General features: G+C 48.1%; 1 protein-coding gene across 1 annotated transcript in view; it reads left to right on the forward strand.

Moving 5' to 3' along the window:
• The first annotated feature begins 340 nt into the window (after positions 1-340).
• The window catches only part of LOC144493914 (left-right determination factor 2-like), a 35,775-nt gene continuing 9,825 nt past the window's right edge, over positions 341-26,290 (forward strand). The window contains exons 1-6 of the mRNA XM_078213495.1: positions 341-537; positions 2,482-2,554; positions 5,734-5,807; positions 19,262-19,362; positions 22,863-22,949; positions 25,178-25,426. Of these exons, the coding sequence (XP_078069621.1) occupies positions 341-537; positions 2,482-2,554; positions 5,734-5,807; positions 19,262-19,362; positions 22,863-22,949; positions 25,178-25,426 (781 nt within the window). The remainder of the gene's footprint in view (positions 538-2,481; positions 2,555-5,733; positions 5,808-19,261; positions 19,363-22,862; positions 22,950-25,177; positions 25,427-26,290) is intronic.

Raw genomic sequence — 26,290 nt, forward strand, 5'->3', positions numbered from 1 at the left:
TCACTGTCTGTGTGGAGTTTGCACATTCTCCTCGTGTCTGCGTGGGTTTCCTCCGGGTGCTCCGGTTTCCTCCCACAGTCCAAAGATGTGCGGGTTAGGTTGATTGGCCAGGTTAAAAAAATTGCCCCTTAGAGTCCTGGGATGCATAGGTTAGAGGGATTAGTGGGTAAAATATGTGGGGGTAGGGCCTGGGTGGGATTGTGGTCGGTGCAGACTCGATGGGCCGAATGGCCTCCTTCTGCACTGCAGGGTTTCTATGATTCTATGAATGTGGACGGCCTCGTTTTGGCACGGGCTTCTGGTGGTGGACCTGCCCGGGTGCCAGGGAGAGTTGTGGAAGATGGTGCCAGTCTCACATGTGATGGAGGCGCAGGGCCGTCGAGTGAAGAAGAATGTTGAGCAGGAGAGTAAAGCCAGCTCCAGGAGACAAGCAAGCGGGTCCTGCATCCAGTACCAGCCTCTGAAGCGGAGATTCCTATGCCTGCAGCGGGGCCAAGGCTGCCTCTGGCTCCTGTGGCTGATGTGGAGATGCCGGCGGTTGGACTTGGGTAAACACAGTGAGAAGTTTAACAACACCAGGTTAAAGTCCAACAGGTTTATTTGGTAGCAAATGTCTGAAAGCTAGTGGCATTTGCTACCAAATAACCCTGTTGGACTTTAACCTGGTGTTGTCAGACTTCTTCCTGTGGCTGAGGCAGAGAAAGGGGTTGGCAAAGGCCTGGCTCCGGAGTGGTTCACACATCCACTCCATTAGTGGATCCTGTGAGTCAGCTGCTGAAGAACCCCTGACTGTTACAGCATTAAGAAAGTCCACCAACGCCTCTACTTTCTCAAGACTAAGGAAATTTATCATGTCCACTATGACTGTCACCAACTTTTACACCAACCATAGAAAGCATTCTTTCTGGTTGTATCACAGCTTGGTTTGGCTCCTGCTCTGCCCAAGACCGCAAGAAACTACAAAGGGTCGTGAATGTAGCCCAATCCATCACTCAAACCAGCCTCCCATCCATTGACTCTGTCTACACTTCCCGCTGCCTCGGCAAAGCAGGCAGCATAATTAAGGACCCCATGCACCCCGGACATTCTCTCTTCCACCTTCTTCTGTCGGGAAAAAGATACAAAAGTCTGAGGTCACATACCAACCAACTCAAGAACTGCTTCTTCCCTGCTGCCGTCAGACTTTTGAATGGACCTACCTTGCATTATGTTGATCTTTCTCTACACCCTAGCTATGACTGCAACACTACATTCTGCACTCTCTCCTTTCCTTCTCTATGAACGGTAGGTTTTGTCTGTACAGCGCGCAAGAAACAATACTTTTCACTGTATGTTAATACATGTGACAATAATAAATCAATTCAAAGTGCTCGCAGGAAAAAGACATTGAAAATGATGTTGGATTCTGTCATGGTTTATTTGGTATCAAAAGAAAGACTTGCATTAAATAAATCTCACAACTCCAGGCTGTGTCTCAGTACTTTGCAGCCACTGAAGTACCCTGTTGTGACTTCTAATGTGGGAAATGCAGCAACCAATTTGTGCACAGCAAGCTCCCACAAGCAGCAATGTAACAGTGGCCGGATCATCTGTTTTTGTGAGGTGGGATGAGGGAGAGGTATTGACCAGGACGCAGGGGATACCTGCCCTGCCTTTGAAATATCGCCACGGGATCTTTTATGTTTACTTCAGAGAGTAGTCTGGCCCTCGGTTTGTTGTCTCATTGGGAAGTCTGTGCAGCACTCCCCCGGTACTGCAGAGGAGTGTCGGCCATGGTTTGTGGAGTGGGAGTTGCTGGAAAGGTTTCAATGTCCTCACTGATTTCAGATGTCTCAGTGCAGCTTTCTCTGATGGAGCTCTCTGTGGCTACCGCACCACAGCTTTGGCAGCTGAACTGGCTTTCGGAGAAAACACCTGGAACAAAACACACACCTGCCCCTAAAAGATAAATAAAAAACACACACCTGCAAAGTCACTGCCTCCCTTCACTGCAAAGTTTTGCAGCCTTTCTTTCCCCAAAGATTGTAACTCCCCCGAGATATTGTCTCTTCCTGTAGCTCCTTGGGTTTTGTTTGATATTTACCGGCACTGTTTGATTTCATCAGGGAATCTGGGCCTGGGGTTGTTACTCTGCTTGTCCTCGCCCCTGTGATTCTCTGCTCTCTTGTGCTGGGCTTCTGGCCTTTTCATGGAAATTTTCCACATCAACATTTTAGCAGAGAAACCAAGGAAGCAAATCCTCAAAAAAATACTTTCAAATTCATCTTGTCCTCCCGTTGTTGTATCAACAAGCACAGAAACATTGTAGTTCACAATCTCTATGTGAATACAAGCATTGGGATCACATTGCCAATGACTGACCATCAATCAAAGAGTCTTTGTTCCCAATTCCAATATTTTGATATCTAATAAAGAGAAATATGCGAAGAAAATGCCAAATAAATCACAAACATTTTAAAACTTCCCATGATTTTTCTCCAGTGTCACAGACAATGTCCCAGAGACTGATCCTCAATTCCTGGAGGTTCCTGACCAATCTGGAGTCTTGGCAACGGTGTGATTCCTGCTGTTCTCTGAAATCCCACTCGCATTAACGCTCCCTCTTTCCCCACTTTCACCTCCACATGATATTTTACACTTTCTCTTTTAACCACCTAAATCTGATGCACTTCAAACACCGAGAATGAGAGGCCGCTGTGTGTGTGTGTGTGTGTGTGTGTGTGTGTGTGTAAAGTAAAGTTTATTTATTAGTCACAAGTAAGGCTTACATTAACACCGCAATGAAGTTATTGTGAAATTTCCCCTAGTCGCCACATTACGGCGCCTGTTCAGGTCAATGCACCTAATCAGCATATCTTTCAGAATGTGGGAGGAAACCGGAGCACCCGGAGGAAACCCACGCAGACACGGGGAGAACGTGCAAACTCCACACACACAGTGACCCAAACCGGTCTAATGCACTTCAAATACCAAGGATGAGAGGCCGTTCTGTGTGTGTGTCTGTGTGTGGGTCTGTGTGTGTGCGTGCATGTCTGTGTCTGTGTGTGTGTGTCTGTGTATACAGCTTTACAGAGGGAGGACACCATGGAAGAATCATGTAACAAGGCACTGTGGGTAGAGCTCAGAAACAGGAAGGGGTCATCACTATGGTGGGGGTGTACTGCAGCCCACAGGAAGTTGAAGGATGGGTGTGTAAGCAGATCTGGGCGTGCAGGCCCACACATCCTTAAAAATGGCAGCACAGGTGGAAAAGGTGGTGAAGAAAGCAAATGACATACTTGCCTTCATTGGCCTGGGCATCGAGTACAAAAGTTAACAAATTATGTTACAGTTATTGCAATGACTTTAATCAGGCAATTGAGGTGGGCCTGTTAGAATATGAGCTTCCTGATTCAGGGCCAAATTGATGGACCAATATGGGAGCTTCTTGTTTTGTACTTAACCAGGAGCGCCAGTTCCTCTGGGACTCCCAGTGTAGACTGCTATCTGAAAGCACTCTGTATGCTGTTGTCTGATTTGTAAATAAAAGGATTTTGGTGAAGGGACTTCTACCTCTGAGGATTTATTACAGTTGTATAAAACATTGGTTAGGCCACGTTTGGAATACTGTGTCCTATTCTGGTCACCACACTACCAGAAGGATGTTTTGGCTTTGGAGGAAGTACAGAAAAGGTTTACCAGGATGTTGCCTGGTATGGAGGGTATTAGCTATGAGGAGAGATTGAATAAATTGGGATTGTTCTCCCTGGAAAGACGGAGGCTGAGGGGCGACCTGATAGAAGTTTATAATATTATGAGGGGTATAGATAGGGAGAACAGTTGGAAGCTTTTTCCCAGGGCGGAAATGACAATTACAAGGGGGCACAAGTTTAAGGTAAGAGGGGAAAGGTTCAGTGGAGATGTGCGGGGAGACGTTTTTTACAAAGAGGATGGTGGGGGCTTGGAATGTACTGCCAAGTGAGGTGGTTGAGGCAGATACGTTAGCGATATTTAAGATATATCTGGATAGACACATGATAAGACGGGGAATAGGGGGATACAGGCGGTTGGTCTAGGTAGGACAATGTGACCGGCGCAGGCTTGGTGGGCCAGAGAGCCTGTTCCTGAGCTGTACTGTTTTTTGTGTGTGCGTGTGTGTGTCTGCCTGTCTGTCTGTGTTTTAGTGTGTGTTTGCCTGTGAATGTGTGGGCATGTGTGTGTTTGAGCCTCTGTGTGTCTGTGTTAATGTGTGTGTGTGTGTGTATCTCTGTGTGAGTGTGTGTGATAACGTGTGTGTGTGTCTCTGTGTGTGTGCGTGTGTGTCTCTGTGTGTGTCTCTATGTGTGTGTGTCTGCGTGTGTGCGTTTGTGTGTGTCAACACTAACCTGCTAGACCAAGGTAAAGGCAAAATACTGCGGAGGCTGGAATCTGAAACAAAAACAGAAAATGCTGGAAAATCTCAGCAGGTCTGACAGCATCTGTGGAAAGAGAACAGAGCCAACGTTTCGAGTCTGGATGAGCCTTCTGTATTCTCTATTCTCTCTCCATAGATGCTGTCAGACAAGGTTGAATTGCTCCAGGATTTTTGGTATTTGTGAACCTGTTGAACCAGCCTGTCTCCGACATGTGTTGATCCTTAGGCAGCAAGATTCGGTAATACCCTGCAATCGCTGCACTTTTTGAAGATTTTTGATCAATAAGGGAGTCGAGGGTTATGGGAGTGCAGGCAAGAAAATGGGTTTAAGGTCCGCAATCAGATCTACCTCGAATGGTGGAGCAGACTCGATGGGCCGAATGGCCGACTCCTCCTATTGCTTATGTCCATCTCAGGAGCAACCACCAATGGGGTATCCCAAAATGGAACAGCGTGGGCCAGAGTTAAGTACTGGGGAAAAAAGGAAGTTCAGATTCTTTGCAAATCGCTTTACCCAGTCAAAGAAAGAAGCTCTTAGAAAGAAAGAATCATAGAATCCCTACAGTGCAGAAGGAGGCCACTGGCCCATCGAGTCTGCACCAACAACAATCTCACCCACTATACCCGTAACCCCACATATTTACCCCGCTAATCCCTCTAACCTGTGCATCCCGCGACACTAAGGAACAACTTAGCATGGCCGATGCACCTAACCCGCACATCTTTCGGACTGTGGGAGGAAACCGGAACACCCAGAGGAAACCCACGCAGACACGGGGAGAATGTGCAAACTTCACACAGTGGACAGTGACCCAAGCCGGGAATCGCACCCAGATCCTTGGAGCTGTGAGACAGCAGTGCTAACCACTGTGCCACCATGCCACCCACTTGCATTTCTAAAGAGTTTTCCGTGCCCTCAAGACGTGCCAAGACTCTTTACAGCCAAGTAAGTGCAGTTATTGTTGTAATATAGGAAACATGGCAGCCAATTTGCACACAGCAAGCTCACACAAGCATCATTTACCCCATACATTAAAGACTAGCATCTGTAGAAAGACACATCACATACAATGAATGTCTCATTGCTGGGTTATCATCTCCTTGGGAAACTCTGCAGGGTCTCATTTATTGGCCATCCCTTAGTGTTCTTGAGGATATTGAGAGTCGACCACTCAGTTTCAGAAGCGTAGACACGCAGGGCAGACACGATTAAACTAGCAGGCTCCTGAGGGGCATTGATTAGAGCTAATTTAATCCTTCTGGGTACAAAGATGGTGATCTGTGCTTCAAGCACAGGGAAAATCTGGAATACTTAATGAGTGCTTTGTGTCCCTGTTCAGCAACAAGGGGATGCTGACAAAATATCAGCGGAAGTGGCGATGGTGGAGGTAATGCAGGGTGTGAAAATTGAGAGGTAGGAGATATTTTTTGATTTGATTGATTTGATTTATTATTGTCACATGTATTAACATACAGTGAAAAGTATTATATCTTGTGCGCTATACAGACAAAGCATACCGTTCATAGAGAAGGAAATGAGAGGGTGCAGAATGTAGTGTTACAGTCATAGCTAGGGTGGAGAGAAAGATCAACTTAATGCAAGGTAAGTCCATTCAAAAGTCTGACAGCGGCAGGGAAGAAGCGGTTCTTGAGTCGGTTGGTGCGTGACCTCAGATTTTTCTATCTTTTTCCCAACGGAAAAAGGTGGAAGAGAGAATGTCCGGGGTGCGTGGGGTCCTTAATTATGCCGGCTGCTTTGCCGAGGCAGCGGGAAGTGTAGACAGAGTCAATGGATGGGAGGCTGGTTTGCGTTATGGATTGGGCTTCATTCATGAACTTTAGTAGTTTCTTGCGGTCTTGGGCAGAGCAGGAGCCATACCAAGCTGTGATACAACCAGAAAGAATGCTTTCTATGGTGCATCTGTAAAAGTTGATGAGAGTTGTAGTGGACATGTCGAATTTCCTTAGTCTCCTGAGAAAGTAGAGGCGTTGGTGGGCTTTCTTAACAAAGTGTCGGTGTGGAATATATTGGAAAGAATGACTATGAGTCACCGGGTCCAGAAGGTTTTCCTCCCACGTTGTGAAGGGAAGTAAGGGTGGAGATAGCTGGAGGGCTGCACAGAGATTATACTCCCAAAATTCCCAAGACACGGGAGGCCGGCAAGTGGCAAATGCTAACAACCTCATTTAAGGAAAGGTGTAAGGACACTCCTAGTAACTACAGCCCAATTGGTTTAAGATCAGTGATAGGTTAGATTTTAGAAACAGTGGCTGGGATTCTCTGGGCACAACCTCAGACTAAAGGGATGATCCTTTAAAACAGAGATGAGGATGAATTTCTTCAGCCAGAGAGTGATGAATCTGTGGAACTCTTCCGCAGAAGGTTGTGGAGGCCAGGTCATTGAGTGTCTTTAAGACAGAGATAGATAGGTTCTTGATTAATAAGGGGATCAGGGGTAATGGGGAAAAGGCAGGAGAATGGGGATGAGAAAAATATCAGCCATGATTGAATGGCGGAGCAGACTCAATGGGCTGAGTGGCCTAATTCTGCTCCTATGTCTTATGGTCTTATGGAGCTCACCCGCGGCTGGGATTCTCCAACCTCGCCCACAGCTTGGATTCTCCAACCTCACCAGCACCTGGGATTCTCCGACCTTGCCCGTGGCTGAGATTCTCCGACCTCGCCCGTGTCTGGGGTTCCCCAAACCTCACCCACGGCTTAGCTCGTTGCACCACAGAAAGCATTCTTTCTGGTTGTATCACAGCTTGGTATGGCTCCTGCTCTGCCCAAGACCGCAAGGAACTACAAAAGGTCATGAATGTAGCCCAGTCCATCACGCAAACCAGCCTCCCATCCATTGACGCCGTCTACACTTCCCGCTGCCTCGGCAAAGCAGCCAGCATAATTAAGGACCCCACACACCCCGGACATTCTCTCTTCTACCTTCTTCTTTCGGGAAAGAGATACAAAAGTCTGAGGTCATGTACCAACCGACTCAAGAATAGCTTCTTCCCTGCTGCCATCTGACTTTTGAATGGACCTACCTTGCATTAAGTTGATTTTCTCTACACCCTAGCTATGACTGTAACACTACATTCTGCACTCTCTCATTTCCTTCTCTGTGAACGGTATGCTTTGTATAGCGCTCAAGAAACAATACTTTTCACTGTATGTTAATACATGTGACAATAATAAATCAAATCAAATCAAGGTTAGCGGGAATTAACAGAGTAAATGCATGGGGTTACGGGGATAGGGCGGGTGGTGGGCCTGGGTAAAATGCTCCATCAGACTCGATGGGCTGAATGGCCTCCTTCTGCATGGAGGGACTCTATAATTCTATGGTACAGGCCCAACCTGTTCAACCTTTCCTCATTAGACAACCCACTTATTCCAAGAATTGGCCTAGTGAATGTTCTCTGAACTGTTTCTATTGAAAGTTTATCCTCTGGACACACTGAGTGGGGTTTGGGAATGTGAGCAGAAAGCTGCTTTTATGGATAGTAAAATACCAGCTCAAACAGGCACCAGTGTAAAAGCAGCAGTGCCGCTGCACCACGCATTCACACTCTTACCGTGAGATCACACTAACCTTCTTATACCTATTGTACCCACAAATAGTCCCAACAATCTTGAGAGACTCTCAGTAGACCTGGTGACAGCAGCTAGAGGTAGCAAGCAGAGGAGTGGAATACCCCAATTTGTGCATCGAAACAGAAACTAGAAGCAGGAGTAGGCCATTCGGCCCCTCGAGCCTGCTCCACCATTCAGTTTGATCATGGCTGATCATCAAATTCAATATCCTGATTCCCCCCTTCCTCCCATACCCCTTGATCCCTTAAGCCCCAAGAGCGATATCTAATTTCTTCTTGAAATCACACACAATGTTTTGGCCTCAACTACTTTCTGTGGTAGTGAATTCCACGCATTCACCACTCTCTGGGTGAAGAAATTTCTCCTCACCTCAGTTCTAAAAGGTTTACCCCTTATCCTTAAACTATGACCCCTAGTTCTGCACTCCCCCACCATCCGGAACATTCTTTCTGAATCTATGCTGTCTAACCCTATTAGAATTTTATAAGTTTCTATGAGATCCCCTCTCACTCTGCTAAACTCCAGTGAATATAATCCCAACCGATTTAGTCTTTCCTCATATGACAGACCTGCCATCCCAGGAATCAGCCTGGTGTTAATAAGGGGATCAGGGGTTATGGGGAAAAGTTATGGGGAATGAGGATAAGAAAAATATCAGCCATGATTGAATGGCGGAGCAGACTCGATGGGCCGAGTGGCCTAATTCTGCTCCTATGTCTTATGTCTTAAATCTTTGCTGTACTCCCTCTATAGCGAGGACATCCTTCCTCGGATAAGGACACCAAAACTGCACACAATACTCCAGTTGTGGCCTCACCAACGCCCTGTACAATTACAGTGAAACATCCCTAGCCCTATGCAGACACAGCAGAACAGTGTGTGACTCTGAATCATCCTGGCTCGGATAAGTGAGTGATCTCAGAGTATTGGCCTCATGGTCATAACCTGACTTGTCTCTCTCTCTCTATCTCTCTTGATAAACATTATGGCCCATGGTCTTTGAAGATGACAATTTTTGGGATTGTGGGCGTGACTGGCTGGGCCAGCATTTATTGCCCGTCCCTGAGGGAATTTTAAGAGTGAACCACATTGCTGTGGCTCTGGAGTCACAGGTAGGCCAGGCTGGGTAAGGATGGCAGATTTCCTTCCCTAAAGGAAATGAGTGAACCAGATGGGTTTTTACAACAATCGGCAATGGTTTCATGTTAATCAGTAGACCTGTGCTACCAGATTTTATTGAATTCAAATTTCACCATCCACAATGGCAGGATTTGAACCCAGGTCCCCAAAGCACAACCCTGGATCTGTCGATTACTAATCCAGTGACAACAGCAACTCAAGAACAGCTTCTTCTCTGCTGCCATCAGACTTTTGAATGGACCTACCTCATGTTAACTTGATCTTTCTCTACGTCCTAGCTATGACTGTAACACTACATTCTGCACTCTCTCCTTTCCTTCTCTATGAACGGTATGCTTTGTCTGTATAGCACGCAAGAAACAATACTTTTCACTGTATACGAATACATGTGACAAGAATAAATAAATCAGATCAAATCAAACCAAATCAAAATCAATACCATTACCCCACCACCTCCTCATAATCCCTTCTCTATCTGAATTTTATCTCCTCTCCTCTCTATCCTCACTGGATTTTTGCATCACCTCCGATTCACCTAACTTTTTGATCACCTATCCTAATAGCTGCTTAGGTGCTTTGGTGTCTGAGATTGCCTCATTTACACTCCCGTGAAGCATCTTGGAATGTTTAACTATGTCAATGATTTTCTGACCAAATCAACTCTCACATTCTCTAAACCTGCGATCATCCAAAACGCGAACAAGTCCTGTCCACCCCGTGCCCTACTGACCCACAGCACCTCCTCATTGGATATTCCCTCAAATTCATCCCGTGTTTCCAAATCTCTCCTTGACCTTGTCCCCCCCCATCTCTGTAATCCCCTCTAACCCCACATCCCTCCCTATCTCTGTAATCTCCCCCAGCCCCACATCCCTCCCTATCTCTGTAATCTCCTCCAGCCCCACATCCCTCCCTATCCCTGTAATCCCCTCCAGCCCCACATCCATCCCTATCTCTGTAATCTCCTCCAGCCCCACATCCCTCCCTATCTCTGTAATCCCCTCCAGCCCCACATCCCTCCCTATCCCTGTAATCCCCTCCAGCCCCACATCCATCCCTATCTCTGTAATCTCCTCCAGCCCCACATCCCTCCCTATCTCTGTAATCTCCTCCAGCCCCACATCCCTCCCTATCTCTGTAATCTCCTCCAGCCCCACATCCCTCCCTATCTCTGTAATCTTCTCCAGCCCCACATCCCTCCCATCCCTGTAATCCCTTCTAACGCCACATCCCTCCCTATATCTGTAATCTCCTCAATCCTCACATCCCTCCCTATCTCTGTAATCTTCTCCAGCCCCACATCCCTCCCTATCTCTGTAATCTCCTCTAACCCCACATCCCTCCCTATCTCTGTAATCTCCTCCAATCCCCACATCCCTCCCTATCTCTGTAATCTCCTCCAGCCCCACATTCCTCCCTATCTCTGTAACCCCTCCAATCCCACATCCCTCCCTATCTCTGTCATCTCCTCCGGCCCCACATCCTTCCCTATCACTGTAATCTCCTCCAGCCCCACATCCCTCCCTATCTTTGTAATCTCCTCCAGCCCCACATCCCTCCCTATCTCTGTAATCTCCTCCAGCCCCACATCCCTATCTCTGTAATGTCCTTCAGGCACAAAACACGGGTGGCACGGTGGCACAGTGGTTAGCACTGCTGCCTCACAGTGCCAGGGACTTGGGTTAGATTCCCGACTTGGGTCACTGTCTGTGTGGAGTTTGCACGTTCTCCCCGTGTCTGCGTTAGTTTCCTCCGGGTGCTCCGGTTTCCTCCCACAGTCCAAAGATGTGCGGGTTAGGTTGATTGGCCATGGTAAATTTCCCCTTTGTGTTACAAGATGTGTAGGTTAGGGGCTGAGCTTGGGTAAGATGCTCTTTTGGAGAGATGGTGCAGACTCAATGGGCCGAATGGCCTCCTTCTGCACTGTAGGGACTCTATAGTTCTAAGGACAACAGGTAGGGTGTCAGCACTAACCTGCCCTCGAGCTGGGATCTGGGTGTTCAGTGTGAGGATGGAGAAAGGAGATGGAATGAGAGAGTAAAACAGACAAGGATTCCTGGTATACATCTTTAAAGTAAAGTTTATTTATTACATTAACACTGCAATGAAGTTACTGTGAAATTCCCCCAGTCTCCACACTCCGGGTACACCTAATAAGCACTTTTTTTGGACTGTGGGAGGAAACTGGAGCACCTGGAGGAAACCCACGCAGACACGGGGAGAACGTGCAGACTCCACACAGACAATGACCCAAGCTGGGAATCGAACCCGGGTCCCTGGCGCTGAGAGGCAGCAGTGCTAACCACTGTGCCACCGTGCTGCCCACATTATCTGGAAAATAAGCATCAAGTTATGCGGCCAACCTCTCCCATGAGGCATCTTGGGCCATTTTACTATGTCAAAGACACCTTGAGAAGCAACGTAACTCGGGCAAGTCACCGGCGTGGGAGAGGCGGACAGAGAAAGCCGCGTGAAGTAAATAACTTGGTGTTTGACAAAAGAAAACGCTGGGCTTTGCAGAGGTCAGACTGCCCACCCCACAGTCAGTCTGGCACTCCCTGTGTGTAATCTGGCCTCAATACACATTGGCTCCAGCAGCTGCCTTCATTCCTGCCTCTCTCTGTTTGCACTATAAAGAGTTTAACGGCAAATCCTTGCAATGGGAACGGATCAGCACCAGCTTGTGAAGTCTGCAATTCACATTCCTGCTCTTGGAAGTCCTCCCTGTCTGTTTGGGCAGCAGGCTGGGCTCGGGGAGGGGTGGGGGTGGGGGGTGAGGCACTGCTGGGATATCTGTAGGAGAGGTGGGCTTGGTAACGCACCCCATAACAGAGAAAGGCAAACACTTGGTGCAAATGAGTGCAGTCACACTTTCACTATCAAATTTTGCTGCAACCACTGAACACCAAAGATTCCTTTTCTTCTAATTAAAATCCCCCACCACCCTGATCACCCAGAGTGCGTTCCCTCTCCTTTATCCACAAGGTTCCCTGAAAGTGGCAACACAGGTGGATAAGGTGGTCAAGAAGTCATTCAGCACACTTCCCTTCATCAGCCAGGGCATAGAATCATAGAAACTCTCCAGCCCATCGAGCCCTCACTGGCAACAATCTCACCCAGGCCCTATTTCCACAACCCCACATATTTATCCAACTAATCCCCCTGATACTAAGGGGCAATTTAGCATGGCCAATCCACCTAACCTGCACATCTTTGGACTGTAGGAGGAAACCGGAGCACCCGGAGGAAACCCACGCAGACACTGGGAGAACGTGCAGACTCCACACAGGCAACATCCTGATAAACCTTCTTTGCAATCTCTCCAAAGCTTCCATGTCCTTCTGGTAGTGTGGTGACCAGAACTGCATGCAATACTCCACACAGTTTTTACCACATCAGTGGTACAAACTGGGCAGCATGGGCAAGTTGGGCCAAAGGGCCTGTTTCCATGCTGTAAACCTCTATGACCAATGTGTATTAAGTTATGTTACAGCTGTATAAAACTTTAACTAAGTTTAAGTTTATTGATTAGTGTCACAAGTAGGCTTACGTTAACACTGCAATGAAGTTACTGTGAAAAACTCCTAGTCGCCACACTCCGGCGCCTGTTCGGATAACACTGAGGGAGAATTTAGCATGGCCAATGCACCTAACCAGCACGTCTTTCGGACTATGGGAGGAAACTGGAGCACCCGGAGGAAACCCACGCAGACACGGGGAGAACATGTGGACTCCACGCAGACAGTGACCCAAGCCAGGAATTGAACCCAAGTCCCTGACGCTGTGAGGCAGCAGTGCTAACCACTGTGACACCGTGCCATCGGCCATATTTGGACTATTGTGTGCAGTTCTGGTTGCCACACTAGAAGGACATGGAAGCTTTGGAGAGAGTGCAAAGAAGGTTCACCAGGATGTCGCCTGGTCTCGAGGGTGTTGACTATGAGGAGAGGTTGAATAAATTAGGATTGTTTTCACTGGAAAGATGGAGGCTGAGGGGAGACCAGATAGAGGTCCTCAAAATTATGAGAGGCATAGACAGGGTGGACAGTCAGAGGCTTTTTCCCAGGGTGGAAGAGTCAATTACAAGGGGGCACAGGTTCAAGGTGAGAGGGGGAAAGTTTAAGGGAAATGTGCAGGAAAGTTTTTCACACAGAAAGTGGAGAGTGCCTGGGACACGATGTCAGAGGAGGTGGTGGAAGTAGATACATTAGCAACGTTTAAGGTTGATAGACATATGAATGGGAGTCAAACAGAGGGATAGATACCACATAACAGTGCAGGCTTGATGGGCCGAAAGGCCTGTTGCTGTGCTAGATTGCTCTTTGTTCACAAGACTTGAGGCATTTTTTCTCAGAAGTATTCCAGCAATAGTACTGAAGACTTGTGCTCCAGAACTTGCTGCTCCCCTAGCCAAGCTCTTCCAGTAGAGTTACATCACTGGCATCTACCTGACAATGTGGAAAATTGCCCAGGTATGTCCTGTACACAAAAAGCAGGACAAATCCAACCCAGCCAATTACCGCTCAATCAGTCGACTCTCGATCATCAGTAAAGTGATGGAAGGGGTCATCAACACTGCTATCAAGCAGCACCTACTCAGCAATAACCTGCTCAGTGACGCCCAGTTTGGGTTTCGCCAGTCACTCAGCTCCTGACCGCATCACAGCCTTGGTTCAAACATGGACAAAAGAGCTGAATTCCACAGGTGAGGTGAGAGTGACGGCCCTTGACATCAAGGTCACATTTGACTGAGTGTGGCATCAAGGAGCCCGAGCGAAACTGGAATCAATGGGCATCAGGGGACAAACACTCCGCTGGTTGGAGTAATCCCTGGTACATAGGAAGATGGTTGTGGTTGTGGAGGGTCAGTCATCTCAGCTCCAGGACATCTCTGCAGGAGTCCCTCAGGGTAGTGTCCCAGACCCAAGCATCCAAGCTGCTTCATCAATGACCTTCCCTCCATCAGGAGGTCAGAGTGGGGATGTTCGCCGGTGATTGCACAATGTTCAGCACCATTCGCGACTCCTCAGATACTGAAGCAGTCCATGTCCAAATGCAACAAGATCAGGACAATATCCAAGGTTGGGCTGATAAATAACATTCATGCCACACAAGTACCAGGCAATGGCCATCTACAACAAGAGAGGGTCTAACCATCGCCCTTTGACATTCAAAGGCATTATTATCTCTGAATTCCCCACTGTCAACATCCTGGGGGTTACCATTGACCAGAAACTGAACTGGACCAGCCACATAACTACTGTGGCTACAAGAGCAGGTCAGAGGCTATGAGTCCTGTGGCGAGTAACTCACTACCTGATCCCCCAAAGCCTGTCCACCATCTACAAGGCACAAGTCCACACGATCCAGGACACAGCAGCCCGCTTGATTGCCATCCCTTCCACAAACATTCAATCCCTCCACCACTGACGCTCAGTGGCAGCAGTGTGTACCATCGACAAGATGCACTGCAAGAACCACCAGCGTTCCTTAGGCAGCACCTTCCAAACCCACGACCACTACCATCTAGAAAGACAAGAGCAACAGATACTTGGGAACACCACCACCTGCAAGTTCCCCTCCAAGCCACTCACCATCCTGACTTGGAAATGTCTTGCCATTCCCTCACTGTCGCTGTGTCAAAATCCTGGAACTCCCTCCCTAACAGCACTGTGGATGTACCTACACCTACACTGTGCCACCGTGCCCACATTATCTGGAAAATAAGCATCAAGTTATGTGGCCAATCCCTCCCGTGAGGCATCTTGGGACATTTTAGGAGGTGTACAAGATTATAAGGGACATGGACAGACTGGACTGCAGTGTTTCAAGAAGGCAGCTCATCACTACCTTCTCAGGGGCAATTAGGGATGTGTAATAAATACTAGCTTGGCCAATGACATCCGCATCCTGTAAAAAAATGAATTAAAAAAAGGGCACCTTCTGCTCCCTGTGGAACAATATCCAATCATACGCTTTTGCCTCCAGAAGGCTTTATGTTTAGAGCATCTTTTATGCCACCATTGACCCCGTGGTTAGCGTTCACCCCTGAATCAAGCCCCATTCCACAGACCTGAGAACAAAATCTAGGCTAACACCCAACTGAGGCAGTGAGGCGGTGTCAGAAATGCTGCCTTTTGGATGAAACATCAATCCAAGGCCTAGTGTGTCCTCTCAGGTGAATCATAGAACCATACAGCGCAGAAGAGGCCTTTCGGCTCATCGAGTCCACGCTGACACATTAAAAACACCTAAACTCCCACCTAATCCCACTTGCCAGCACTTGGCCCATAGCCCTGAATGTTATGGCGTGCCAACTACTCATCCAGGTACTTTTTAAAGGATGTGAGGCAACCCAGCTCCACCACCCTCCCAGGCAGCACATTCCAGGTTGTCACACCCTCTGGGTAAAAAAATTTTACTTCATATTCCCACTAAACCTCCTGCTCCTCACCTTGAATCTATGTCCTCTCGTGACTGACCCTTCAACTGAGGGGAACAGCTGCTCCTTATCCACTCTGTCCGTGTCCCTTATAATCTTGTACACCTCGATCAGGTCGCCCCTCAGTCTTCTGAGTGTATCAGATCCCATAAGGTCGTCATTTCAAAGAGTGGGGAGTTCTTCCTGGAGTCTTGGATCAATATTAAGCCGAGGCTGTAACTAGCCGAGTACCACAAAGATCAGTTGTTCAAGTAATGACTTGGATGGAGGGACCGAGTGAGACTGTCCCAAGTTTGCTGATGGTACAAAGTTGGGAGGGACAGTAAGTGGTGAGAAGGACACAAAGGGAGGAATTTTCCTGTCCCGCCTGCCACGGGAATCAGAGTGGGCGGAGCACGGACCATTCAAAGGTCCGTTGACCTTGAGTTGGATTTTCCGGTTTTGGAGTGAGAGCGGCCGGAAAATCCAGCCCAAAGAGTCTGTGAAGGGTGGGTGAAAGGAATGGGAATATAATATCGGGAAATAGGTAGGTGAAAGGAATGGGAATATGATGTCGGGAAATAAGAGGTTCTCTTTGATGGGCACAACAGAAGAACAGAAAATGTTTTAAATGTTCGCGGTCAGGTGTATTTGGGTATCCTTGTACACAAAACACAATTACGTACAGCAAATAGTTAGGTAAGGCAGAAGGGAGATTGGCCTTTAAAACAAGGAGAACTGGGTTGAAGGTAAAGCAGCTTTGTTGACTCTGGGTCTGTATTCAATGGAGTTTATAAGGATGAAGGGGGATCTCATAGAACATAGAACAGTACAGCACAGAACAGGCCCTTCGGCCCACGATGTTGTGCCGAGCTTTATCTGAAACCAAGATCAAGCTATCCCACTCCCTATCATCCTGGTGTGCTCCATGTGCCTATCCAATAACCGCTTAAATGTTCCTAAAGTGTCTGACTCCACTATCACTGCAGGCAGTCCATTCCACACCCCAACCACTCTCTGGGTAAAGAACCTACCTCTGATATCCTTCCTGTATCTCCCACCACAAACCCTATAGTTATGCCCCCTTGTAATAGCTCCATCCACCCGAGGAAATAGTCTTTGAACGTTCACTCTATCTATCCCCTTCATCATTTTATAAACCTCTATTAAGTCTCCCCTCAGCCTCCTCCGCTCCAGAGAGAACATCCCGAGCTCCCTCAACCTTTCCTCATAAGACCTACCCTCCAAACCAGGCAGCATCCTGGTAAATCTCCTCTGCACTCTTTCCAGCACTTCCACATCCTTCTTATAGTGAGGTGACCAGAATCTCATTGAAACTTACAGAATACTGAAAGGCCTAGATAGAGTGGACATGGAGAAGATGTTTCCATTAGTTGGAGAGACTAGGATCCAAGGGCACAGCCTCAGAGTAAAGGGATAACCCTTCAGAACCGAGATGAGGAGGAATTTCTTCAGCCAGAGGGTGGTGAATCTGTGGAATTCATTACCATAGAAGACTGTGGAGGCCGGGTCATTGAGTGTTTTTAAGACGGAGATAGGTTCTTGATTAGTAAGGGGATCAAAGGTTATGGGGAAAAGTGGGAGAATTGTGTTGAGAATCATATCAGCCATGATCAAATGGCGGAGCAGACTCGATGGGCCGAATGGCCTAATTCTGCTCCTAAATCTTATGGTCTTATGGTAATAAGACCTTTAGTGAGATGACACCAGGAGTACTGTCTACAGTTTTGATCTCCGTACTTAAGGAAAGGTATACTTGTTTTAAAGGGTGGGCGGGGTGGAATAGATCCCTGGACCGTGAGAGCTGTCCTTTCTGAGGAGATTGAGTTGAAACAGCCTATGTTCTCTGGAGTTTAGAAGAGTGAGATGTGACTTCATTGAACCATGGACGATTCTGAGAGGGTTAACAAGGTAGAAGCTGAGAGACTGTTTCCCGCTGGCTGGCGAATCTTCAACTCGAGGTCTGTACGTCCAAATTCCCCTCCAATTCAATTTTCAAGTTTGCTGACGACACCACCGTAGTGGGTCGGATCTCACACAATGACGAGACAGAGTACAGGAATAAGATAGAGAATCTGGTGAACTGGTGCGGCAGCAATAATCTCTCTCTCAATGTCAACAAAACGAAAGAGATTGTCATCGACTTCAGGAAGCGTAAAGGAGAACATGCCCCTGTCTACATCAACGGGGACAAAGTAGAAATGGTCGAGAGCTTCAAGTTTTTAGGTGTTCAGATCACCAACAACCTGTCCTGGTCCCCCAATGCCGACACTATAGTTAAGAAAGCCCACCAACGCCTCTACTTTCTCAGAAGACTAAGGAAATTTGGCATGTCAGCTACGACTCTCACCAACTTCTACAGATGCCCCATAGAAAGCATTCTTTCTGGTTGTATCACAGCTTGGTATGGCTTCTGCTCTGCCCAAGACCGCAAGAAACTACAAAGGGTCATGAACGAAGCCCAGCCCATCACGCAAACCAGCCTCCCATCCATTGACTCTGTCTACACTTCCCGCTGCCTCGGAAAAGCAGCCAGCATAATTAAGGATCCTACATACCCTGGACATTCTCTCTTCCACCTTCTTCCGTCAGGAAAAAGATACAAAAGTCTTAGGACACGTACCAGCCGACTCAAGAACAGCTTCTTCCCTGCTGCCATCAGAATTTTGAATGGACCTACCTGGCATTAAGTTGATCTTTCTCTGCACCCTAGCTATGACTGTAACACTACATTCTGCACTCTCTCCTTTCCTTCTCTATGAACGGTATGCTTTGTCTGTATAGCGCGCAAGAAACAATACTTTTCAGTGTATGTGACATGATGTGAAATCAAATCGAAATGGCCTCGCACTGATTTGAAGATGATGTCCTTTTGCTCTGGATTCTCCCAAAGAAGGAAAGTGCTTCTTTCTGTCGATCCTATCAAATCCCTGAAGCGTTTTAACCACATTGATAAAACTGAAGGGAATGCAAGCCATGTCTATGCAACCCAATCACATAAATTCGCTATTTCAGGTCCTGGCTAATTTTTGGACTTATGCTTCCTGCAGTTCTGTGCCCAGAAGGCAGTACCTCAAAGGAGTTGTGGGAGTTGGGGAGGTGGGGGGATTGGGGGAGCGATGGGGGGATTACTCAGGAAGCCTCCTGATTTCCCACATGGCCAGCTCACCCCTGTTATGCGGGGAGTGGGCAATGGGGGTTGGGGGGGGGGAAGGATGGAGTGCGAGCTCCTGGAAGCAAGCGGGAAGTCTCTGGTGTGTGAGTTGTGGAACAGCTGCTGCCTACAATGGTGAACTTCCTCACCCCTCAGTAAGCTGGTGAACCTGCAGAGATCAAGGTGAGATTTGCACAAACACTTTCATCCGAGCTTTGTCTGTTTGAAGTGTGGCCGCTCTGCATCTTAATAGGTATGAAGGAAGCTGGCAGTTTGACCTCACTGCTGGAAGGCCCAAGGGTGGCAGATCTTACTCCTTCCCCACCGGGAAGCAGCCAGCTTCCCCTCAACACCTCCCTCGCATCAAGGGGATGTCATGTGGGAGCCTTAAGAAGTACAAATATACTCTCGCAAGGGCCTCATGAATAAACGCCGCTTTGAGAGATGAGTCTTGGCTTCACCTCAGTGGATCTCAGGCTTAAGAAAATCAAAGTGTGCCTATTTACATAAAGTTCCATTTAGGTTTTCACTCTACAGCCGCATGACCACCGCCCCATTTTATCAAGCACAACCCCTGGAGGTGATCACTCTAGCTGAGATATGGCTCCTACCCAGCTGGCTAAACGAGTTACCAGGCGGTGAGCATTAATTAATACTCCTGCTGTCAGCTCTGACCAGCTGTATTCACCGGACTTTGCCTCCCGATCGTCCTACACTTAAATAACTCGCTTGACCATCTCACTGCTGCCTCACAGCACCGGGGACCCGGGTTCGATTCCGGCCTCGACTGTGCGGAGTCTGCACATTCTCCCCGTGTCTGCGTGGGTTTCCTCCGGGTGCTCCGGTTTCCTCTCACAGTCCAAAGATGTGCAAGTTAGGCGGATTGGCCATGCTAAATTGCCCCTAGCCAGGGTAAATGCATGGGGTTATAGTGAAAGGGCCTGGGTGGAATTGTGGTCGGTGCAGACTCAATGGGCCAAATGGCCTCCTCCTGCAGTGTGGGGGTTCTATGATTCTATGACTTAATCCTATGTCCCGGCTTAGACCGAATGAGTAACTACTTCACTCGCCAGTAGATATCTGTGAAATTTTGATTTGATTTATTATCATCATATGTACTGCAATACAGTGAAAAGTATTGTTTCTTGTACACTATGCAGATAAAGCATAGCATTCATAGAGTACATAAAGCTTTATTTATTTGTCACAAGTAAGCTTACATTACCACTGCAATGAAGTTACTGTGAAAATCCCCTCGTCTCCACACTCCGGCGCCTGTTCGGGTACACTGAGGGAGAATTTAGCATGCCCAATGCACCTAACCAGCGTGTCTTTCGGACTGTGGGAGGAAACCGGAGCACCCGGAGGAAACCCACGCAGACACGGGGAGAATGTGCAGACTCCACACAGAGTGAACCAAGCCGGGAATCGAATCCAGGTCCCTGGTGCTGTGCTAAACACTGTGCCACCGTACCACGAGAAGGAAAGGATCGAATTGTACCTGAACAGTGAGGCAGCAGGCCTCAATGTATCATTAACTGATTCCAGGGGCCTCAGTGATTAGCCCTGAGAAAGGTTAATGTTGGTTAAGTCCCACTCCAAAGATCTGAGCACAAGATTCAGGGTAACCTTCCCGATGCAACGCTGAGGGAGTGCTGTACAGTCAGAGATGCCGTCTTTGAGATGAAATGTTAAACTGGGGCCCTCGCTATCTTCTCGGGTGTACACAAAAGATGCCACTGGAGTATTTTGAAGAAGGGAAGTTCTCCCTTGGTACCCTGGCCAACACTGACCTCTCAATTAAGGTCACTAAAACAGATGATCTGGTTATCTCACATCCACATTTGAAATTGAAAATATCTATGCAAACATGTCACATTGTAGTTACACCATCTCACTCGCGGTGACTGGGTGCAGTGAGTTTCTGAAATCTCTGTAAGTACCTTGTATATATGTATACACAGATATATTTTTCATCAACTGACTGTGGCCAAAGCTACCATCAATTCACTCGTATTAATTAACTGATATATTTGTGGCAGTCACAACAATCCGATCTTTACAAGCCAAACTACTGCGGATGCTGGAATCTGAAACAAAAACACAAAATGCTGGAAAATCTCAACAGGTCTGACAGCATCTGTGGAGAGAAAATAGAGCCAACATTTCGAGTTTGGATGGCTTGAGTCTGGGGTGGCTCGGTGGCACAGTGGTTAGCATTGCTGCCTCGTAGCGCCAGGGACCCGGGTTCGATTCCTGGCTTGGGTCACTGTCTGTGCGGAGTTTGTGTGGGTTTCCTCCGGGTGCTCCAGTTTCCTCCCACAGTCTGAAAGATGTGCTGGTTGGGTGCATTGGCCGTGCTAAATTCTCCCTCAGTGTTACCTGAACAGGCACTGGAATGTGGTGAATAGGGGGTTTTCATGGTAACTTCATTGCAGTGTTAATGCAAGCCTACTTTGTGACACTAATAAATAAACTTTAAACTCTTTGTTTGATATTTACAAGCAGTGAACTCCGCAGTTCACGTGTGACCGTATTTACATAAATAGGGAAAGATCATGTTAGCACTTAACCGTGTTCGGGACTTCAGGATAACTGTGGGCTAAGTGGGATGAGATCCGCTCATACCTCTTAAGAAGCAATATGAGCAGTTGGAGGCCATTCAGCCCTTCAATAAAATGCTAGCTGATCTCAGCCATGCCTTCCCACACTAATCCCCTTATCCATGATTCCTTTAGGAGGCAAAAACCTATCTTTTTCTTGGATATATTACACAGAGCCTCTAAAGGTTCACTGCCCCTTGAGTGAGGTAACATAAACTGTGTCACAGTGCAGTTTTCTTTAACAAAGCACAGCCACCCTCTTGCAGTGGGATGTGTTTCCATTTGCAGCAGCCATTCCTTTGGGAGCTTCCCAAGTAATCATTCCATCAGAGCCTGGATGGTCGGTAGGCTATTCCACACAGGGTGCATCACAGTCCGACTGTGAGAGAGGCGGCACGGTGGCACAGTGGTTAGCTCTGCTGCTTCACAGCGCCAGGGACCTCCCCGTGTCTGCATGGGTTTCCCCCAACGGTCCGAAAGATGTGCTGGTTAGGTGCATTGGCTGCATTGAATTCTCCCTCAATGTACCCGAACAGGTGCCAGAGTCATAGAAATCATAGAAACCCTACAGTGCAGAAGGAGGCCATTCGGCCCATCGAGTCTGCACCGACCACAATCCCACCCAGGCCCTACCCCCACATATTTTACCCGCTAATCCCTCCAACCTACACATCCCAGGACTCTAAGGGGCAATTTTTTAACCTGGCCAATCAACCTAACCCACACATCTTTGGACTGTGGGAGGAAACCGGAGCACCCGGAGGAAACCCACGCAGACACGAGGAGAATGTGCAAACTCTACACAGACAGTGACCCGAGTCGGGAATCGAACCCGGGACCCTGGAGCTGTGAAGCAGCAGTGCTAACCACTGTGCTACCGTGCCGCCCAGTGTGGCAGCTAGGGGAATTTCACAGTAACATCTTTGCAGTGTTAAGGTAAGCATACTTGTGACGAATAAATAAACTTTAACTTTATTTTACAGTCAAGGCTGTTCACCCGATCATGCTTCTTCCAGCAGGGGGCAGATGGATCATGTTGACAAAGCGATCTCATTCCCCTGACACCACCACTTCCCAATCCAATTGGTGGGGAGGGGTGGCACAGTGGTTAGCACTGCTGCTTCACAGCGCCAGGGACCCGGGTTCGATTCCGGCCTTGGGTCACTGTCTGTGTGGAGTTTGCACATTCTCCCCGTGTCTGCGTGGGTTTCCTCCGGGTGCTCCGGTTTCCTCCCACCCTCCAAAGATGTGCGGGTTAGGTGGTCGTGCTAAAGTAACCCCTATCCCAAGATGTGTAGGTTAGATGGGTTAGCCAGTAAATGTGTGGGGTTACAGGGATAAGGTGGGGAGAGGGCCTGGGTAAGATGCTCTGTCGGAGAGTCGTTGCAGACTTGATGGGCTGAATGGCACTGTAGGGATTCTATGATTCTATGATGGCCATTGGGAGTGAACGCAAGCACTGCACACAGCTGGTTTGCAACTAAAACCAGTTTACTGAGCACAGATTCTTGTTTCTTTTTTAATCTGATTCCTAGAGTTCAGGTATTTGCTGTTCCAGATCCGAATCGCACCAAGTATCCTGTCACCCCTGTGTTCACTGGCCTACACTGGCTCCTGGACCGGCAACACCTCCGGTTTAAAATTCTCATTGTGGTGTTGAATCCCTCCATAGCCTCATGTCTCTCCTGTCTGCGTAACTTCCTGTGTAACTCTGGACATCTCTCCCTCTCTCTCTCTCTGGATCATTTTATCAAGCACAGCACCCTCCTCCCCGTCTCTCTCTCTCACTCTCTATCTATCTCTGCTCCCCCCTCTCTCTCTGTCTATCTCTACTCCCTCTCTGTGACTCATATATGCCCTGTTTGTGAACAGAATTCCCACTCACCTGAAGAAGGGGCTTAAGGCTCCGAAAGCTTGTGTGGCTTTTGCTACCAAATAAACCTGTTGGACTTTAACCTGGTGTTGTTAAACTTCTTACTGTGTGTAACTTCCCCCAGCCCTCCCCGATATCTGCGCTTCTCTAACTGAAGCCACTTGTGAAGGAGCAGCGTCCGAAAGCTTGTGCTACCAAATAAACCTGTTGGACTTTAACCTGGTGTTGTGGGACTACTTCCGAGGCCACTTGAGCATCCCTGATTTGTATTACTCCACCAATAGTGATTGTGCTTTCAGTTGCCTGGTTCCCTAAGTGCTTGAATTCCCTCCCTAAACCTCTCTGCTTCGGCACGGTGGCACAGTGGTTAGCACTGCTGCCCCACAGCGCCAGGGACCCGGGTTCAATTCCCAGCTTGGGTCACTGTCTGTGTGGAGTCTGCACGTTCTACCCTGTTTACCCCAGTCCAACGCTGGCATCTCCACATCGTTCTACCCTGTGCAGACTCGATGGGCTGAATGGCCTCCTGCTGCACTGTAGGGATTCTATGATTCTACCTCCCTGTCCTCCGTGAAGGCATTCCTCAAAACCTGACCAGAAGCTCTGGTCACCTGCCCTAATGTCTCCTCTAATTTTAAAACAGTGTCCCCTAGTTCTGAACTCACCCACAAAAGGAAACATCCGTTCTCCATCTACCTTTGTCTAGACCATTCAGAATCTTATATACTTCAATCAAGTCACCCCTCACTCTCCTGGGCAGCGCGGTGGCACAGCGGTTAGCACTGCTGCCTCACAGCAACAGGGACCCGGGTTCGATTCACGGCTTGGGTCGCTGTCTGTGTGGAGTTTGCACATTCTCCCCATGTCTGCGTGGGTTTCCTCCGGGTACTCCGGTTTTCTCCCACACTGCAAAGATGTGCGGGTTAGGTGGATTGGCCATGCTAAATTGCCCCTTCGTGTCAGGGGGATTAGCAGGGTAAATACGTGGGGTTACGGGGTAGGGCTTGGGTGGGACAGTTGTCGGTGCACTCGATGGGCCGAATGGCCTCCTTCTGCACTGTAGGGATTCTATGATTCTAAACTCCAGTGGAAACAAGCTCAGGATAAAAGCAATTTACTGTGGATGCTGGAATCTGAAACCAAAAGAGAAAATGCTGGAAAAACAGCTTTGACAAAAGTCTCGGGCTTTGACAAAGGGACTCGAAACGTCAGCTCTTTTCTCTCCTTACAGATGCTGCCAGACCTGCTGAGATTTTCCAGCATTTTCTCTTTTGGAAACAAGCTCAGTCTGTCCAACCTTTCCTTAGGAAGACAAGCCACTCCTTCTAGTAAACCTGAACCTTGCTGATCAAAATTGCAGCGGACTCATCATAAACTACATCAATTTATTTACTTTGATAAGACACAGTGAGAGGAGATTCAGCTTGTTTGATCAAGCCAGTTCCTGAGCACCCTCGCAGAGAGTGAGTGCTAAACAGCACTCAAAGCCTTTGGGAGTATTATTCTAAATTAAAAATCTGTTTGAGGTTTCAGCCCTGTTAATCTGCATGGGCGGGAAGTCGAAAGGGCCACATGATTAAGTTAATACTGGAGGATTTCTACAGAGGGTGAAAACTGTCAGTCATTCTGTTTTAAGTGGGGGTGGGGGGGGGGCGTCACAATGTTAAGTCTCCTGCCTCTTTGATGTTTCAACAGTTCCTTTCAATTTTTGTGTATCCACCTCAGTCTGGATTGGAAATCAATGGCTGGCTCTCTCTTTAAAAGCTGCTGTCCAGACCTCTCAGCCAGAGTCTGGGCTGTCTTAGCTGAGAGGTGTTTCCCAGGAGCTGTGCTGAAGCAGATTGGTCTAACAGAAAGGGGCAAACCTTCTCCCTCTTTGCCTTGGAGAAATTAGAAGGGAAAAACCTCCCTGGTTTGAAATGGTCAGCAGTTGGAATAGGCTGTGGTTCGGGCTGCTCTGCTCCTTACTCTGGGCAGTGCTGACCGATGGAGTCCACCACCATTATCACCGGCACCATGTCGAGGAGGTCAAGGCTGCAATGCTCGGGAAACTGGGGCTGACGGAGGCACCCCGTCTCGCCAAGAGAGACCTGGAGAGCACAGTGGTCCCGGCTCACGTGAGGAACAAGTACATCGCCATGTTACAGCTCCACAAGGATAAGGAGAGGAAGCGGAGAGCACTGCCCAGCCTGGCTGGCATCTTACGTGGAGTTCCGGGCAATTTGGGTAAATAACGCTTTTTGTAATGTTCATATCTCTGCCAATAATCACATTAATTCTGGGGCTGAGTGTAAAAAGGGAATCGATGTCCATTTTTACTGCGTCTTGCACGAGCACCTCCCAGCCAATGAGGGTTTGATTTTTTGAGGTGTAGTCACTGTTTTAGTGCTGCAGACACGGCAGCAAATGTGTGCATAGCAAGATCCCACAGACACCAATGAAATGATGATTAGATAATCCGCTTTCATTGGGGGTCTTTTACATCCACCCGAGAGGGCAGGCTCCCTCCAGCAGCCTGTTACACCTTCAGATTTCTGGAGTGGGATTCGAACTCCCAACTTCTGCCTCAGAGGCAGGAGTGCTACCAACCCCAGAGTTTGTGTGCGGAGTCCGGGATTGTGTGGAGTCTGGGATTGTGTAGTCCTGCAGTGTGTGGGCCCTGGGAGCGTGCAGACTCCAGGATTGTGAGTAATCCGGGATTGTGTGGAGTCCGGGATTTTGTGGAGTCCAGGATTGTACGTAGTCCGGGATTGTGTGTAGTCCTGGAATGTGTGGATTCCGGGATTGTGTAGTCCTGCAGTGTGTGACTCCGGGAGTGTGCAGTCTCCGGGATTGTGAATAATCTGGGATTGTGGATAGTCCGGGAGTGAGAGTAGTCTGGGAGTGTAAGTAGTTCAGGAGTGTGGATATAGTCACAGACAATTTCTTTCAGATTATTTGCATTCTTTTGAATGGACATACCTGATATTAAGTTGATCTTTCTCTACAAGCTAGCTGTGACTGTAACACTATATTCTGCACCCTCTCCTTTCCTTCTCCCATATATAGTCTATGAACGGTATGCTTTGTCTGTATAGTGCGCAAGAAACA

Source organism: Mustelus asterias, chromosome 5, assembly GCF_964213995.1.
Source record: "Mustelus asterias chromosome 5, sMusAst1.hap1.1, whole genome shotgun sequence".
NCBI classification, from domain to species: Eukaryota; Metazoa; Chordata; class Chondrichthyes; order Carcharhiniformes; family Triakidae; genus Mustelus; species Mustelus asterias.